Genomic DNA, 18,852 nt, shown 5'->3' with positions numbered 1-18,852 from the left:
CCGGGTACGGATCATGGGGTTCAGAGAGAGGGAGAGGACCGGGACTGTCGTGGGGTGCAGCACTAGTGTGGCTGGAAATCACAGTAATTGTACTTTGGTCGCGTTTCAGACGCCGGTGAATAAGTTCACCCGGAGTTCGCTCTTACCTGCGTCCGTTAGTTCAGCGCCTCTCGTCTACTTAGCGCATGCGCGATATTCGGGAATCGGCCGCACCGACCACGCATGCGCATTGGTTTATGGTGTGACTGCAGATACGGAAACCCAAAGCAACACAGACAACATGCTGGAGGAACCCGGGGTCAGGCAGCGACTATGGAGAGGAGTGAACAGTCGGCGTTTCAGACAGAGAGCCTTCTTCAGGACTGGACAGGAAAAGAGGGATTCAGAATGTGGGGGGAGACGAGGTGATAGGTGAAAACGGGAGAGGGGGAGGAGTAAAGTCAAGAGTTGTGAAGCTGATTGGTGAAAGAGATATAGGGCTGGGGAATAATAATAATAATAATAATAACAACAACAACAATAACCATTGATCCTGTGGGAAATTTTTCGTTACAGTAGCATTATTTTAAATCACACTTAGCAGTGTGCAGACTTCGCTAAAAATAAAGCAGAGAATAATATACACAATGATACTGTATCAATGAGCAATAATGATGTATAAAGCAATATTGCAGACTATTGAACTATGATCTGTCGCAGAAAGGTGCATTGAAATGACTTTATTCCTCACATCATTCACAAAATGTTTACGTTATGCCTCCGTCGAAATGTGCCATGTGCAATCATAGTAATTTATAATAAACAGAGCAGTCAGCGTAACGTATTACACTCAAATCAGTGTGAGTTAAACAGTCTGATGGCCTAGTGGAAGAAGCTGTCCCGGAGCCTGTTGGTCCTGGCTTTTATGCTGCGGTAGTGTTGCCCGGATGGTAGCAGCTGGAATAGATCTTGATTGTAGTGACTCGGGTGCCCCATGATCCTGCGGACCCTTTTTATCCGTCTGTCTATGTAAATTTCCTGAATCATGAGAAGTTCACACCTACAGATGCGCTGGGCTGTCCACACCACTCTCTGCAGAATCCTTCGATTAAGGGAGGTAAAGTTCCCATACCAGGCTGTGGTGCAGCCGGTCAGGATGCTCTCAATTATGCCCCTGTAGAAAGTTCTTGGGATTTGGGGGGCCCATACCAAACTTCCTCAACCGTCTGAGGTGGAAGAGACGCTGTTGTGCCTTTTTCCCCGCACAGCTTGTGTGTACAGACAACGTGAGATCCTCAGTGATGAGGGTCCCGAGGAGCTTAAAGCTGTTTACCCTCTCAACCCTAGATCCACTGATGTCTCTTGGGGTTTGCTCGTCTCCATTCCTCCTGTAATCCACAACCAGCTCCCTTGATTTTTCGACATTGAAGGAGAGGTTGTTTTCTCGACACCAGTGTGTCAGAGAGATGACTTCTTCCTTGCAGGCCACCTCATTATTGTTTGAGATTAGGCCAATCAATGTGGTGCTGTCGGCAAATTTAATGAACAGATTGGAGCTGTGGGTGGCCGGTTAGCAGATGAACTGTTGTATGTGGTTATTACATCTGATAGGAAAGAGCTTCTGTAACGGTCCTTGTGACAGCGGTGCTGAGTGAGTCTGTTCGAAAGGGTGCTCCGCTGCCTGTGCAGTCGGTCATGGAGAGGATGTGCCCGATTGTCCGTAATGGATGGCCATTTGTTTAGTGACACCACTCCTCTCCACCACTCACTCGTAAGAGCCCCGGTTGTGGCCAAGGATGGTTCCAACTTTTCTGATGAGTTTATTTTGCACCGATGCTGCTCCCCCTACGTAAAGCGGCAAAGAAAACTGCAGTTACATCAACAGACTGGTAAAACATCTCCAGCATCCTGCCTGACACATTCAAGGATCTCGGCTTCTTTAGAAAACGGAGACCGCTCATCCCCTTCTTGTAAACAGCCTTACTTCTGTTACTTGTGTTCTCAGCGCCCGGTTCCAGTGGATTTCACTGAGTTACATCGAAAATATTTCAGTCACGTCTCCGGCTGAGATGAGACACTACTTCAAGGATCAACAACTGATATATCGGTGTTTCAATGGAAATATCTGGTCACTCCTTAAATATCCGGACATAGATCTGTCCGGAATTTGAGAATTCCCGGACACAAATTGCTGTTTCTTTCCTGTAGAAAGATTTACAGAGGACACCAATGGATGAAGGACTGAATTTCGGGGACGGCATGGTCGTGTACTTTAGTAGAAGAAATAAAAGGGCAGACAGTTTTGTAACTGGAAAAAATATTAAAAAACATAAAAAATTAAAGGGACTTCTGAATCCTCGTGTAGGATTCCCTGAAGGATAATTTGCAGGTTGAGTCGATGTTGAGGAAGTTCTCTGTGATGTTGACATTCACTTCGAGAGGAAAAGCAAGGATGCATTGGTGAGGCTTTACAAAGAGGCCTCACGTGGAGCATTGTGAGCAGTTTCTGGCCCCATGTCTAAGAAAAGATGTGCTGACCTCGGAAGGGGCTCAAAGGAGCCACAGGAATTTGAACAGGACCCCACGATGTCTGTTGACGGAACATTAACCATCTGGACTTCAACGTCCTCTCTCCAATTCCATCCTCACTCCGTCTGAACGTTGGACTCTCCACTCCCATTGCACTGATCCAAACCTCACCATCAAACCCGCAGATAGCGGAGGTGCTGTAGTAGTCTGTCGGACTGACCCCTACCTTGCAGAGGCCCATCGCCAACTCTGACACCTCCACTTACTTACCCCTCGAACAGGACCCCAGTAAGGAACACCAGGACATTGTCTCCCACACCATCACCAACCATCTTGACTCTGGGGATCTCCCAGCACCCACCACCAACCTCATACAGTAGTTGAGCCTGCTGGGCCTGAACACCTCCCTCTACAACTGGATCCTAGATTTCCTGACTGGGAGACCTGTCAGTCCGAATCGGGAGGCAGCATCACCAACACCATCACTCTGAGCACGGGGGCGCCCCAGGGTTGTGTGCTCAGTCCACTGCTGTTCACTCTGCTGACCCACGACTGTGCTGACACACACAGCTCGAACCACATCATCAAGTTCGCCGATGACACGACCGTGGTGGGTCTCATCAGCAAGAACAACGAGTCAGCTTACAGAGAGGAGGTGCAGCAGCTAATGGACTGGTGCAGAGCCAACAACCTGCCTCTGAATGTGAGCAAAGCGAAAGAGATGGTTGTTGTCTTCAGGAGGGCACTCCCCGCTGAGCATCGACGGCTCCTCAGAGGAGATCGTTAAGATCACCAAATTTCTTGGTGTTCACCTGACGGAGAATCTCACCTGGACCCTCAACAGCAGTTCCAAAGCAAAGAAAGCCCAGCAGCGTCTCTGCTTTCTCCGGATGCTGAGGAAAGTCCATCTCACAACCCCCCTCCCCCCAATCCTCATCATATTCTACAGGGGTTGTATTGAGAGCATCCCGAACAGCTGCATCACTGCCTGGTTCGGCAATTGCACCATCTTGGATCGCAAGACCCGGCAGCGGATAGTGAGGTCAGCTGAGAAGATCATCGGGGTCTCTCTTCCCGTCATTACAGACATTTATACTACACACTGCCTCCGCAAAGCAAACAGCATTATGAAGGACCCCATGCACCCCTCATACAAACTCTTCTCCTTCCTGCCGTCTGGGAAAAGGCTCCGAAGCATTCGGACAATGACCAGACTATGTAACAGTTTCTTCCCTCAAGCTATCAGACTCCTCAATAGCCAGAGCCTGGACTGACCCCTTGCCCTACTGTCCTGTTTATTATTTATTGTAATGCCTGCACTGTATACAGTCCTGGGTAGGTAATGGTAAGGAGTGAAAGTGAGCTTTGTAGGCAAGAGAGTGGGGAGGGCGGAGGGACAGAAATGGATGGGTATGGAGTGGGAGGTGCCTCATATCTTGCCTTGATGACGGATGCTGCTTTTCCTTTTGCTAAGGCAGACGTTGATGGACTTTCAATCGGTCAGGGCATGAAAGGATACGCGGCGAAGGCAGGAAATTGGGGCTGGGAGGAAAAATGGATTTACCATGACGAAACAGCAGAGCAGTTTTGATGGGCCAAATGGCGTAATTCTGCTTCTTATGGTCCAAGAGCAGCCTCTCATTCAATGAGAGCAAGAGCAATGAGCTGGTTCTGGACATTGGAGGAGGAAACAGGAACCCATGAGGCAATCCTCATCGGGGCTCAAAGGTGGAGACGTTCAGCAACTTTAAATTCCACAGTGTTAACATTTCAGAGGATCTGTCCCGAGCCTGGGACACAAGTGCAATTACAAGAAAGCAGGAACTCTCTGTCCTCAGTAGTACGGCCCAGCACATCATAGTGGATGTGGCCCAGCACATCACAGGTAAAACTCTGCTCACGACTGAGCACATCTCTGTGGAGTGCTGTCGCAGGAAATCAGCATCCATCATCAAGGACCCCCACCACCCAGGCCATGCTCTCTTCTCAATGCTGCCATCAGGAAGAAGGTGCATGAGTCTCAGGAGCATCAACCCCAGGTTCAGGAACAGTTATTACACTCAACCAACAGGTCCTGCTTTCTTTTTACAATATTTTTATTCAGAAGAAAAAAAAAGATTTACAGAGCGCAACACATAGATACATCTCATCATAACGTGTACATTCATATATTGTAATAATATTGATCAAAATGTTATAGCATAACACATAAAGGTATAGCACTTGGGAATCAAGAATTTAAAGGCAGATCAAATCATAAAATAAATGTTATATATATATAAAGTCAACCCCCTACCAACTACCAAAGAAAAAAGCTGATGGATGACAATGGATTAGAAAAAAAAAACATATTCACTTAAGAAGAGAAGATAAAAATATACATCAAAGTCTGTGCACTGTTAAACTTTATAAATTGGAAACGTTATTTAGGAAAGGTCCCAAAATATCATAAAAAGATTGTTTCGAATTTAAGACTGAGCAGCGGATCTTTTCTAAATTTAAATACGACATAATATTACGTAGCCTTTGAAGATGTGTAGGACGGGCTGACTCCTTCCATTTAAGCAAGATTGCTCTTCTTGCTAAAAGAGAGGTAAAAACTAAAACCTGTAGGTTAGGAGTATTTAAAGTTATGTCTTCATTTGCAATAATACCAAACAAGGAAGTAAGGGGATTTGGGTCAAATTGGATCCTAAAAAGTTGGGAGAAGGTATGAAATACTTCCCTCCAAATCTTTTCAATTGTAAGGCAAAACCAAAACATATGAATTAAAGAGGCATCAGCAGAGTTGCATTTATTAGAAAGTGGGGAAACATTCGGGTAAAAACTGGACAGCTTCTGTTTAGAAATGTAAGCTCTGTGAACCACTTTAAATTGTAGAAGAGAATGATGAGCACAGAAAGATGATTTATTAACCTGTTTAAAAATTTTATTCCATCTATCATCAGAAATCTGACAATTTAGGTCATCCTCCCAAGCGTTTTTTTATTTTATCTAAAAAGTCTTGTCTAGAATCAATCAACAAGTTAGAACCATTAACAAAAGGTGTTAAATTTAAAAGATCTTCCAGTAAATTTTTATCAGGACCTATAGGAAAAGTAGCTAATTGGAAACGTAGAAAATCTCTAATTTGAAGGTATCTGGAAAAATGTGATTTTGGGAGTGCAAATTGATTTGACAATTGGTCAAATGATGCAAGAGATCCTGAGATAAACAAGTCCCAAAGACACTTAATACCTAGTTCATCCCAATCCTTAAAGACTTTGTCAGTCACGGAAGGGATAAAAAAAATAATTAAGGAGATTGGGAGATGATAATGAAAAATTCGCTAAACCAAAAAAATTTCTAAATTGAGACCAGATCCCTAAACTTTGCTATTCCCACAACGAATGGACACAATCAACAGCTCTTCTTCTCATGTTCTTGATGTTTATTTCTGGGTTATTTTTTGGTTTTATTTCTTTTGTATTTGAATTTTGTTGTCTTCTGCACATGGTTATTTTGTTTGTCCTGTTGGGGGCGATCTTTCATTAATTTTATAATGGTTCCTGAGTTTACTGAATTTACAACATAATCAAATCCCAGGATTATACATGGTGATGTGCCTATACTTTGATAATAAATTTACTTTGCACATTTTAAATTGTACATTTCAATTTGTAAATAACTCTGAAACACAAGAGCGGGTTGTGAGCTCAGTCTGCTGGGTAAATGATTTTGTTCTGATCTGAGTAGTCGGCCCAACACTGTGACCCGTCTTTCGAGGCACACCAATTACTGGAAATATTCCTGCATCGAACTGGAAAGCCTCAAGTACTCTGTCTCTCTACTCAAGCATGCAAACACACGTAGACATACACACACACGCGCGTTTCAGAACGTCAACAATTATACCAGTGCCCAAAAATACCAGGGTGACCTGCCTCAACAACCATCGCCCAGTGACGCTCACTACTGTAATGAAGTGCTTTGAGGGGTTGGTCATGGTCAATCAACTCCTGTCTGTGTGCAGGGATCCACTGCAATTTGCCAATCGCTACAATCGGTCAACAATTCTCACTGGCTCACAATCAGCATCAGATCACCCGGACAATAGCAATACACAAGATAGGCTGATGATTACAGATCAGCATTCAACACAGTCAGACCCTCAATTGTAATCAACAAGCTCCAAAACTTGGGCCTCTGTACCTCCTTCTGCCACTGGATCCTCACCAGGAGCACTGTGTGGAGTTTGTGGAGTGTCTAAGGGATGTATTTTTGGAACAGCTTGTGCTTGAGCCAACCAGGAACGAGGCTATTTTGGACTTGGTGATGTGTAATGAACAGGAATTGATAAGTGATCTTGAAGTAAAGGAGCCATTAGGAAGTAGTGATCATAACATGATAAGTTTTTATCTACAATTTGAGAGGGATAAGGGCAGATCAGAGGTGTCAGTGTTGCAAATAAATAAAGGAGACTACGGAGCCATGAGGGAAGAGCTGGCCAAAATTAAATGGGCGGATGCCCTGGCAGGAAAGACAGTGGATCAGCAGTGGCAGATATTCTTGGGGATAATACAAAAGATGCAAAAGCAGTTCATTCCAATGAGAAGGAAGGATTCAAAGAGGTGGAAGTCAGAGATTGTATAGCATTAAAGAAAAAGAAGTATGACAGGGCGAAATGAGTGAGAATACAGATGATTGGGAAAGTTTTAAGGAACAGCAGATCTTAACTAAAAAAGCAATATGGAGAGAAAAAAAATAAGGTATGAGCTCAGTCTAGCCAGGAATATAAAAGGGGATAGCAAAAGCTTTTTTAGCTATGTGAAGAGAAAGAAGATAGTTAAGAACAATGTTGGCCCCTTGAAGAATGAATTGGGAGAAATTGTTATGGGAAACAGGGAAATGGCAACAGAATTTAATGCGTACTTTAGATCTGTCTTCACCAGGGAGGACACAAGCAATCTCCCAGTTGTATGGATGGGCCAGGGTCATAAGTTATCAGAGGAATTGAGATAGATTGACATTAGGAAAGGAACTGTGATGAGTAGACTGGTAGGACTGAAGGCTAATAAATCCCCTGGTCCAGATGGTCTGCATCCGAGGGCTCTAAAAGAGGTGGCTCAGGAAAATGCGGATGCATTGGTAATCATTTTCCAATGTTCCTTAGATTCAGGATCAGTTCCTGAAGATTGGAGAGTGTTAATGTTACCCCACTTTTCAAGAAGGGAGGGAAGGAGAAAACGGAGAACTATCGCCCTGTTAGCCTAACGTCAGTCGTGGGGAAGATGCTTGAGTCCATTATTAAGGACAAAATAGTGGCACATCTTGATGGCAGTAATAGGATTAGGCCGAGCCAGCATGGATTTACCAAGGGCAAATCATGCTTGACTAATCTGTTGGAGTTTTTTGAGGGTGTAACAGGGATGTTAGACGAGGGTAAGCCAGTGGATGTTGTGTACCTAGATTTTCAGAAGGCATTCGATAAGGTGCCACATCGGAGATTGGTGAGTAAAATCAGAGCTCATGGCATTGGGGGCAGGGTTTCAACATGGATAGAAAACTGGTTGGCAGATAGAAAGCAAAGGGTAGCAGTGAACGGGTGTTTCTCGGTCTGGCTGGAGGTGACCAGTGGGGTACCACAGGGCTCTGTATTGGGACCACAGCCCTTTACGATTTATGTCAACGATTTAGATGAGGGCGTTGAAAACTATATCAGCAAGTTTGCTGATGATACTAAACTGGGTGGCAGTGTGACATGAGAAGAGGACGTTAGGAGAATACAGGGAGACTTGGATAGGCTCGGTGAGTGGGCAGATACTTGGCAGATGTCATTCAATGTGAATAAATGTGAAGTTCTCCACTTTGGAAGCAGGAACAAGAGGGCAGAGCATTGTCTGAACGGTGTAGAGTTAGGTAAGGGAGAAATGCAAAGAGACCTAGGAGTCCTAGTTCATCAGTCAATGAAGGTGAATGAGCAAGTGCAACAGGCAGTGAAGAGGGCAAATGGAATGTTGGCCTTTATTACAAGGGGAATTTAGTACAAGAGCAAAGATGTCCTTTTGCATTTGTACAGGGCCCTGGTGAGATCACACCTGGAATATTGTGTACAGTTTTGGTCTCCAGGTTTAAGGAAGGACATTTTGGCAATTCAGGAAGTGCAGCCTTGATTCACTAGGTTGATTCCTGGGATGGCAGGGCTGTCTTACGCAGAGAGATTGGAGAGATCGGGCTTGTACACGCTGGAATTGAGGAGAATGAGAGGGGATCTGATTGAAACGTATAAGATAATTAAAGGATTTGATAGGATTGAGGCAGGAAATATGTTCCAGATGTTGGGAGAGTACAGTACCAGAGGGCATGGATTGAGAATAAGAGGTCAGTTATTTAAAACAGAGTTGAGGAAGAGCTTCTTCTCCCAGAGAGTTGTGGAGGTGTGGAATGCACTGCCTCGGAAGACAGTGGAGGCCAATTCTCTGGATGCTTTCAAGAAGGAGCTAGATAGATATCTGATGGATAGGGGAATCAAGGGATATGGGGACAAGGCAGGGACTGGGAATTGATAGTGAATGATCAGCCATGATCTCAGAATGGCGGTGCAGACTCGAGGGGCCGAATGGTCTACTTCTGCACCTATTGTCTATTGTCTATTGAGACCCCAGACTGTGTGAATCAGAAATAACATCTCCTCCTTGCTGACAATCAACACGGGCACACCTCAATGATGTGTGCTCAGCCCACTGCTCTACTCTCTCTACACCACGTCTGTGTGTCTAGGCTCATCTACAAACTTGCTGATGACACAACTATTGTTGCTGGAATTTCAGACGGTGACGAGGAGGAGTACAGGAGTGAGATAGATCAGCAAGTTGAGTGGTGTCACAGCAACAACCTTGCACTCAACATCATGAAGACAAAGGAATTGATTGTGGATTCAGGAAGGGGAAGTCGAGGGAACACACACCAGTCCCCATCGTGGGATCAGAAGTGAAAAGGGTGAGCAGTTTCCATTTCCTGCCTGTCATCATCTCTGAGGAACTATCCTGGGCCCAACATATTGATGCAGTTACAATGAAGGCACAACATCGGCTATATTTCATTCGGAGATTGAGGGGAATCAGTCTGTCACTAAAGACACTTGCAAATTTCTACAGATGTGCTGTGGAGAGCATTCTAACTGGTTGCATCACTGCCTGGTGTGGAGAGGCCACTGCACAGGATCGGAAAATGCTGCAGAAAGTTGTAAACTCAGCCAGCTCCTTCATGGGCACCACAGCATCCAGGACACATTCAAAAGATGATGCCACAAAAAGGTGATCCATCATTAAGGACCCCAATCACCCAGGACATGACCTCTTCTCATTTCTACTATCAAGGAGTATGTACAGGACCCTGAAGACACACTCCCCGGTTGAGGAACAGCTTCTTCCCCACTGTCAGATTTCTGAATGGACAATGAGCTGATAAACACTTCCTCAGGATTTTCCCTCGCTTTTTGCACTACACTTTAAATATAATTTTATACATACTTATTGTAATCTGTAGGTTTTATTAATAAATAATGCAATCTGCTGCTGTCAAATTTCACCACATACGCCGCTGATATTAAACCTGATTCTGATACACAAACACACACAGCTGGTCTCAGACATACAACATTCCCACATTCCTCCCTTTGTGACACCCTGTTTGCTCCGTGGCCCCCGGTATGAAGCTCAAACTGTTGCAACACCTGCCCTTTAAATTCATGGCTGAGGCTGTGTTGTGTCTGTTCACTGTTTGAGTTCGATATTAAATGAAGAGCATTGAATGGGAAGGAAGGTTTGAATACAAGAATAAAGATCTCCTCTGAAGGTATATGTTGTCCTGGTGAGAGCGTACATGGAACACTGTGCACAGGTCTGGTCTCCCTCCCCGAGTCAGCCTGTGGGATGAAGGGAATGAAGAGATTTCCCAGATTGATTTAGGAGGTGAGGTAGTGTCCTCGGAGAGATTATACTGACCGGGTCTCTCTCAATATTGGAGAAATAAAAGGCCGTCTGACTGAGACAGACACAGTCTCACAGTGTATTGACTCTCTCACCAGGTCCCCGTATACCTTCAGAGGAGATCTTTATTCTTGTCTTCAAACCTTCCTTCCCATTCAATGTTCTTCATTTAATATCGAACTCAAACAGTGAGCAGACACAACACAGCCTCAGCCATGAATTTAAAGGGCAGGTGTTGCAACAGTTTGAGCTTCATACCGGGGGCCACGGAGCAAACAGGGTGTCACAAATGCAGGAATGATGTTTCCTTTGGCTGTGTTGAGGAACCGGGGTCACAGAATCTGAGCGCTGGTTCCACACCTTATGGGAAACTTCATTCCAGCTCTTCTGCTGTAAATATCCTGTGAGATTCTATTTCTCTAATTCTGAGACAGGAATGTGATCTGTCTCAGTCAAACCACCTCCAATTTCACTCATTTTGATACAGTCTCAGTATGATGATTTGTTGTGGGAGCCTCTCTATGGACCAGTGAGTGCAGTTGTCCTGTGTTGTTCCACAGCCCGATGGTTGAGGGGTAGTAACTGTCCCTGACCCTGGTGGGGCAAGTCCTGAGGCTCTTGTACCTTCTACCTGATTGCAGCAGTGAGAAAAGAGCCTGCCTGTGTGGTGAGCCTGATCACAACCGCCTGTATCACCGTCCCCTCTGGCCTGTCCTATCCGGGACCAAAGGGATTGTGGAGAGTAAATGTGGTACTCTGTCGAGTATCACTGTGATCCATCCACTCCGATCTGCCCCATCCGGGAACAAAGGGATTGTGGAGAGTAAATGTGGTACTCTGTCGAGTATCACTGTGATCCGTCCCCTCTGGCCTGCCCTATCAGGGACCAAAGGGATTGTGGAGAGTAAATGTGGTACTATGTCGAGTATCACTGTGATCCGTCCCCTCTGGCCTGCCCTAACCGGGACCTAAGGGATTGTGGAGAGTAAATGTGGTACTATGTCGAGTATCACTGTGAACCGTCCCCTCTGGCCTGTCCTATCCGGGACCAAAGGGATTGTGAAGAGTAAATGTGGTACTCTGTCGAGTATCACTGTCATCCAGGCTCTCTTCCTGCCGCTTATTATTCTTGTCTGTGAATGCAGTGCGACAATCTCTGGCCCAATGTCCCCTCTTTCTACAAACCCCTTTTCTGTCCTTAGCCAAGTGTCCTCTTCATCTGCACCGTCCGCACGATCCTGACACCCGTTCTGGGTTCTTCGCCGGTACCCGAACTCCATCTCCTCACTACCGGTTCTCTGTGCACACTCTCGCTTTTCCCCAGTCCCTTTAAAGAGTCAAATGCACTCCCTATTCATCAGAATTTATGTCACCCGGTGCCAGGTCTGACACAGGGAATTGAGATTAGTTAATTTAAAGGAGTGGGCAGGCTTGGGCCTGAGACAGTGTAGAAAAGTCTGCACTGCCAGCTGGACACATTGATCTGTCCAGGGGTTTGCCGGCATTGGACTCTCACATATCCTTAAAACGAGCTATAAAGTACGCAAGGGATTCTCCTTTTTTCTGTAGCTATCGGATAAATTCTCAAAATCTGCATGCAGTCGGGCTGTCATTCAAATGGGTTCCCTTACCTCAGCGACCCACCATGACATGGCTTGTATTACATCAGCCCCTCTGGTGGCTCCCGGTCACCTTCAGGCATCTGCCTGGGAAAGGGGAACCCACTCCCTGTCTCTGCCCAAGAGCTTCCATATATAACCCTGAGGAGAGGCACGAGTCCCTGGGTAGGGTCTAGAAAGGGGAACCCACTCCCTGTCCCTGCCCGAGAGGTTCCATATATAACCCTGAGGAGTGGCACAAGTCCCCGGGCAGGGTCTGGAAAAGGGAACCCACTCCCTTTTTCAATGAATTCAGTTAAAGCCACTGGTCCGGACTGTTATACTGCTGAATTTTTTAAATCCTTTTCTTCTACACTCACTCCTTGGCTTTGTAAAATTGTTAAAGATGCGTTAACTGTAAGTAAATAACCACAATCTTTTTATGATGCCTCCATTTCTCCAATTCTTAAAAAAAGTTGAAGACCCCACTGAATGTGCATCCTATCGGCCAATATCCTTGCTGAATACGGATTCTACGATTTTTTCCAAAATTTTGGCCACTGCATGAGAAAATGTATTCCCTCAAATTATCTCTGAAGATCAGACCGGATTTATTAAAACCTGTTATTCATCTTTTAACATTAGAAAATAAATTAATATAATCTATACTTCATCTAAAATACCAGAATGTCATTTCCGTAGATGCTGAAAAAGCGTTCGATAGAGTTGAATCATTATATTTATTTAATACGTTGCAGAATTTTAATTTCAGCTTGAAATTTATATCATTGATTATATTAATGTATTATAAACCTTTGGCTTCGGTTCTTACCAGTAATCAAAGATCTTTTTATCAGTTGTCCCCTGGTAAGAGGCAAGGCTGCCCTTTAAGTCCTCTATTATTTGACATTGCTTTGGAAACTTTAGCCGTTGCCATTTATGAATCACCTAATATTTTTGGTATTACCCGTGGGTAAGGGACTTATAAGTTATCATTATATGCTGATGATTTGCTACTATACATATCTGACCCCGAGAGATCTATTCCTGCTGTTTCATCCTTGCTTGCTCAGTTTAGTAGCTTTTCTGGCTACAAAATGAATTTTAATAAGAGTGAATTATTTCCATTAAATATGCTAGTTCCAATTTATAAACACTTACCATTTAAAGTTGTGACAGATCATTTTACTTATTTGGGTATTAAAATTACCAAGAAACATAAGGGTTTATTTAAAGTTAATTTTTTACCTTTAATTGAACAAATCAAGCAAATTGTTACCAGGTGGTCCCCATTATCTCTGTCATTGGTTGGTCGAATTAATACTAACAAGATGATAGTATTACCCAATTTTTTATATTTAATCGAAGCATTACCAATTTTTATTCCTAAAGCTTTTTTTGATATTATTGATTGCAAAATATCTTAGTACATGTGGCAGAATAAAAATCCTACATTAAGTAAGAAATATTTACAGAAGCCTAAGTAGGAAGGTGGTTTTGCTTTGCCAAACCTAAGATTTTACTACTGGGCAGTTACCATCTGATAGTTAATATTTTGGACATGAGAATTGGTCGTAGTACCTTACCCACAATGGGTAAATTTGGAGTGTAAATCTGTACAAGGCTTCTCATTGTTTTCTATTTTAGGATCTTTGCCTCCTTTTGCTTTATCTAAACAAAATAAACAAATAACTAATCCTATAGTTAAACATACATTAAGAATATGGTTTCAATTTTGTAAATTCTTCGGCTTGAATAAGTTTATCTTATCAAGCTCTCTGATATCTAACTTTTTTTTCCAGCCCTCTTTTATGGACCCAGCCTTTGTGTTATGGAAAACAAAAGGTATAACATGTTTTCGTGATCTATTTTTAGATAACAGTTTTATGTCCTTTGAACAGCTATCCAGCCTAAAACTCTTTTTTTTTTTAGATACTTGCAAGTTAGAAATTTCTTGAATGTTAGTCTTTTCTGAAATTATGTCCAATGGACATTACAGAAAAAAATCTGGCTCTGAATCCTTGCCAGAAGGGTTTAGTAGCCATCATTTATAATACGATCATGAAAATACAGCCAGGACTATGAGAAAAAATTAAGAAGGAATGGGAAAAAGAACTTCATTTTCTTATACTCACAGGGCAGTGGGAGAACATTTTACAATTAATCAATTTTTCTTCTATTTGTGCTAAACATGCCTAATACCATTTAAGGATGTTCATAGGGCTCACATGTCCAAGGATAAACTCGCTCGATTTTATTCTTATGTTAATCCAGCCTGTCACAGATGTCATTCTGAAGTTGCTTCATTGACCCACATGTTCTGGTCTTGCCCCTGTTTGGAAAATTATTGGAAAGATGTTTTTGGTATTATTTCAACAGTTCTGAATATCAAATTGCAACCGCATCCTATTTCTGCAACTTTCAGTTTACCAATGGTGGATAATAGTCATTTATTCCCCCCTCAGCCCGGCGGATGATTGCATTTTTTTACATTAATGGCTAGATGATCTATCCTATTTAACTGGAAAGAAATTAATCCTCCAACTATATTTCAGTGGTTTTCTCAAACTATTTCTTGTTTGAGTTTAGAAAAAAATTCGAAGTGTTGTCTTTGACCCTTCAGTTAATTTTCAAGAAATTTGGAGACCATTTATTCAACATTTTCATATGAGCTAAATTTACTTTTCCAAAACTTTACTTTTAATATCCTTAATTATTTGGTTGGAGGTGCGGAGTTATTGACGTTACTGTGTATAATTGATATAATGCAATGGCCCATGTCGGTTAGGATTTGTTTAATTTATTTTCTCCATTTTTTGTAACACCTATGAGTTTGGGAGGTTATTATCATCTATTTGTATTTATACCTTAACCTATTAATTATGTACTCTCAAGCTCTTTGTATTCGTGTTTCATTTATGTTTGTTTAAACTCAATAAAAAGATTTAAAAAGGACTACTCTGAGGAAAGGGTGGAATAGGCGCAACGGGCCGAATGGCCGGGCATGCTCCTGTTGGTTATTTTCTAAAGCACGAGTTTACCTTTGCGCCTTGTTCTCCCTTGGCTTTCAGCCGTTCGGATTGCACAGGGGAGCGGTGAGAGCTCCGGAGATCCACCGGCAGCCGCTGCGGGGCAGCTCCCGTCTCCCAGCAGGAAGGGACGGGGCTGGGAGACAACTCCAGACAACAGGCCCCGATCCTCGGCGGGGAAAGGCCGGGCGCTTCCGTGCAGCTGAAACATCTCACGGAATCTCCGCCGGTCGCTTCAGCTCTGCCTTCGAAAGGATTCACGACCCGCCGGTGGTGCAGCCGAAACCCGAGGCGCAGCTCCCGGTCTCCGGCCCATTCGGTCCCGGTCCAAACAGCGTCCCGCCCACTGACACCCCTCAGCCAATGGGAGCATCCCTCTACCAGCGGTGATCGCTGATTGGCTGTGTGTGTGAGAATGGGCTGCTACTGGGAGCTGGAGATGCCAGTCACAGTTTGTTCACAGAATTAAAGGAAAATCCCCGAAACTCAAATTTCAAAATAAATTTTATTATCAGAGTCCAGATAAGTCACCACATACAATCCCGAGAAACATTTTCCTGCGGACATACTTGGAAAAAATATAGAATAGTAACCATAACAGAAGCAGGCAGTGAAAGATCAGCCAGAGTGCTGAAGGGAACCAAATACAGAGAAACAGCGATAAATAACAAGAGTATGAAATAACCGCAGCGGCTGCTGATGGATCTCCGTAGCTCTCACCGTCCCCCTGTGCAATCCGACAGACTGAAGACCAAGGGGAAAGGTAAACTCGTGATTTAGAAAATAAGAAACAGGAGAAGGCGTGGCCATTCGGCCCATTGCACTATTCTTCCCCTCACTCAGAACATGGCTGATCTTTGACCCCAGCGCCACTTTCCTGCAACGTTCCCAACATCGCCGAGCCCCTAAATATGTCCGTTTAATTTAGAAGTCTTGTGGAGAAAATTCCAAATATTCACACACTGTGTTGGGGAAATTTCTCCTCATCTCAGTCCTGCTGAGGTGACCTCAGATTTTGAGTCTGTGATCCCTGGTTCCACTGCCCAACCAGGGGAAACATCATTCCTGCCCCTACCCTGTAAATACACTGTGACACTGTGTCTGTCTCAATCAGGAAGCTTCTCCATGTGAACCTTGTGTTCATGAAACTGGTGACAGTTCTTTCAGACCAGCAGCTTTGACCACAAGAACACCAGACAGTGGTCAGCACGGAATGTACTGCAGTTACTGCAGGAGAAGGACTGGATGGACACAGTGGAGTGGTTCCCGGAGCAGACAGTCCAGACCATATGGCAGAATGCCTCATCACCAGGTCTTACCAACTGCCGGCGAGAGGGCCCCTCCCAGTCTGGTCCTCACTGCATGCCCGGAGATCACTCCCACAGCACGCTGCCCCGAGATTACTGCAGTGGAGACGAGACGGTCACTCACCTCTTTGCGGACTGTGGGCTGGCGAAAGATTCATGGGCCTTTGTCACAGCAGCTGCGTGACAGAAGGCTCACTGATCCTCGGGCTGTTCCCAGGACGCGCAAGAAAACGGACAGCGAGTGCTGCTGGAAGATCATCAACTCGGGGAAAGACCCCCGAAACTTGTTGGCCTGCCATCACATCGAGATGTCCGGAGAGCAGGTGTTACCAACCTGGGGTCCAGGGTTTCTGGTATTGGTCTTTGGCATAAAAATGTTTGGGAACCTCTGTCGTACAGGAATGCTGCAGACCGGCACATTCCAGACTACAGGGACACCAGTGGAACTATCGTGTCCCTCTACTGCTCGACTGGGAGAGGCCGTGTTGGCTGAGGAAGCCTCTCAATTATTGTACACCACCCCAGGGGGCACATGAGCGACAACAGACAACAGAATACCCCATAGACAACGAAGGTAAATTCATTGGGTAAAGGTATTGGCACGTTTTATCATTCTGAATATTTTATTTAAATCTTATTTTGATGCAAAAAAAAGTATCAACATCTGATCTGTATTCAGAGTGAAGGAGACCAGGCCTTCTATTGGAAACGGGACAGACATGGGTCAAGTCATTAAGGTTTTCTCACGAAGGGCTGTTGAAATCAGGACCTTGCCGAAAAATTAACATTTTCCACCCTGTGACGTAAAATGTCCAGTCCTGTGCTTTTTCCTGCAACCACAGGTCGGTCATCACCACTGAATCTCTCTCCTCACAGCACAATATTTTCTCCACATCCCCAGTTTAATGGCATGTATTCACTGTTTACTTATTCACCGTTTTACACTCCACTCTGACTCTCTTAGACCTGGAGAAAGATACAAAAAAACGAGCTGCTGGAGGAGCTCAGCGGGTCGGGCAGCATCTGTGGAGGGAAATGGACAATCGACATTTCGGGTTGAGACAGTTCAGATGAAGGATCTCGATCCGGAAAAGTCCTTCCGATCGGAGCGATGGGGCCTTTGGACATTCAGCTGACGTTTTTTGTCGCTGTAGGTGTTTACGAGACGGGGTTGCTGGGCATATGGCCAACTCACCTACGCTTGTCGCCGGGCTTAGACAGTCCATTAGGCGTTTCCTTACCTTTTCTCTGTTTAATTTATTTTTGATCCCACACTAACATTCAAATAGCCATGAACATATACAGCAGCAGAATGTTCATTCCCTGAGACTGCAGCGCGCGTAGTGGACAATCGCGGTACTGCAGGGGTCATTCCCCGGGTCTACAGCGCGCGTAGTGGACAATCGCGGTACTGCAGGGGTCATTCCCCGAGTCTGCAGCGCGCGTAGTGGACAATCGCGGTACTGCAGGGGATCTGCAGCTCCCGGAAGTGAAAGTATTCTGAATCAGGAAGTGCTGGGAGTTAACATGGCTTCGAAAGGACCGGTCGAGAGTTTAACAGAGGAGGCGATTTGAAAGTATTCTGAATCAGGAAGTGCCGGAGTTAACATGGCTTCGAAAGGAGAGACCGAGAGTTGGACCGAGGAGGTAATTTGTCCCGTCTGTCTGGATTTCTTCACCGATCCGGTTATACTGGAGTGTGGACACAACTTCTGTCGCTCTTGTATCACACGGTGTTGGGAAAGGGAGGAGAGAAACTCCTGCCCGGACTGTAGAGAGGTGTTTGCTGACCGCACCCTCAAGGTGAATCGGGCCTTAGAAAATCTGGCTGAAAAAGCTCGAAATCTAAACCTGAATCCGAAAGAGAAGGAAGGTAAACGTCACTGCGAGGAACATGAGGAAGAACTGAAGCTGTTTTGTGAAACGGACAAGACACTGATCTGTCTGATCTGTAGAGATGCGCAGGAACACAGAGAGCACCGCTTCTTGCCGATTACAGAAGCTGTTAAAATCTACAAGGTAACGTTAGTTCAATACTTAAAATACTGCCTTTGTCCTATATATCATCACACGAGCCTCGATAACTAACACATCACTTTCTGCAACTTCCGCCATCTCTAACGGGATTCCAGCACCCATCCGTCCCACCGCCCACCTCCACAGCTCTACGTACTGTATCGCCCTGATCCACTCGCTCATCCACACTGATCTCCCTCCTGGCACTGACACCTGCAAGCGGGACAAGTGCTACACCTGACTCCTAACCTCCTCCCTCGTCACCATTCAGGACCGCAAACAGCCCAGTTCCTCCCGTTTCTTCCATGGTCGATTGTCCTCTCGTATTAGTTTCCTTCTTCTCCAGCTCTTTACCTCTTCTACCTGTCCCCTCTCAGCTTCTCACTTCATCACCCTCCCCCACGTCCCCCCTCTCGTTGTCTCA

General features: G+C 44.8%; 2 protein-coding genes across 2 annotated transcripts in view; one reads left to right on the top strand and one right to left on the bottom strand.

The window, feature by feature from the left end:
- Positions 1 to 76: 76 nt before the first annotated feature.
- Positions 77 to 17,638, bottom strand: LOC132386152 (uncharacterized). Its single transcript, XM_059958445.1, has 3 exons — positions 17,608 to 17,638; positions 15,118 to 15,506; positions 77 to 1,824 (listed from the first exon to the last, which is right to left on the bottom strand). Exons 1-3 carry the CDS (start codon positions 17,636 to 17,638, stop codon positions 1,495 to 1,497), a joined length of 750 nt encoding a protein of 249 aa, XP_059814428.1. The 3' UTR covers positions 77 to 1,494.
- Positions 15,553 to 18,852, top strand: part of LOC132386151 (zinc-binding protein A33-like) — a 19,535-nt gene continuing 16,235 nt past the window's right edge. The window contains exon 1 of the mRNA XM_059958444.1: positions 15,553 to 18,431. Coding sequence (XP_059814427.1) covers positions 18,021 to 18,431 — 411 coding nt within the window. The 5' untranslated portion in view covers positions 15,553 to 18,020. The remainder of the gene's footprint in view (positions 18,432 to 18,852) is intronic.

This window comes from Hypanus sabinus, unplaced genomic scaffold (assembly GCF_030144855.1).
Source record: "Hypanus sabinus isolate sHypSab1 unplaced genomic scaffold, sHypSab1.hap1 scaffold_1034, whole genome shotgun sequence".
NCBI lineage: Eukaryota > Metazoa > Chordata > Chondrichthyes > Myliobatiformes > Dasyatidae > Hypanus > Hypanus sabinus.
The sequence above is the reverse complement of the archived record's forward strand: the minus strand, read 5'-3'. Positions and strand labels throughout refer to the sequence as shown.

Excerpts from the sequence above, each read along its gene's own strand:
- LOC132386152 (XM_059958445.1), bottom strand. The coding sequence starts at position 17,638 with ATGGACTGTCTAAGCCCGGCGACAAGCGTAG. Across the intron at positions 15,507-17,607 it reads AAGCCCGGCGACAAGCGTAG|CCAATCAGCGATCACCGCTG; the intron begins GTGAGTTGGCCA and ends TCACACACACAG. Across the intron at positions 1,825-15,117 it reads AGGGAGAACAAGGCGCAAAG|GGGGAGCAGCATCGGTGCAA; the intron begins GTAAACTCGTGC and ends CGCTTTACGTAG.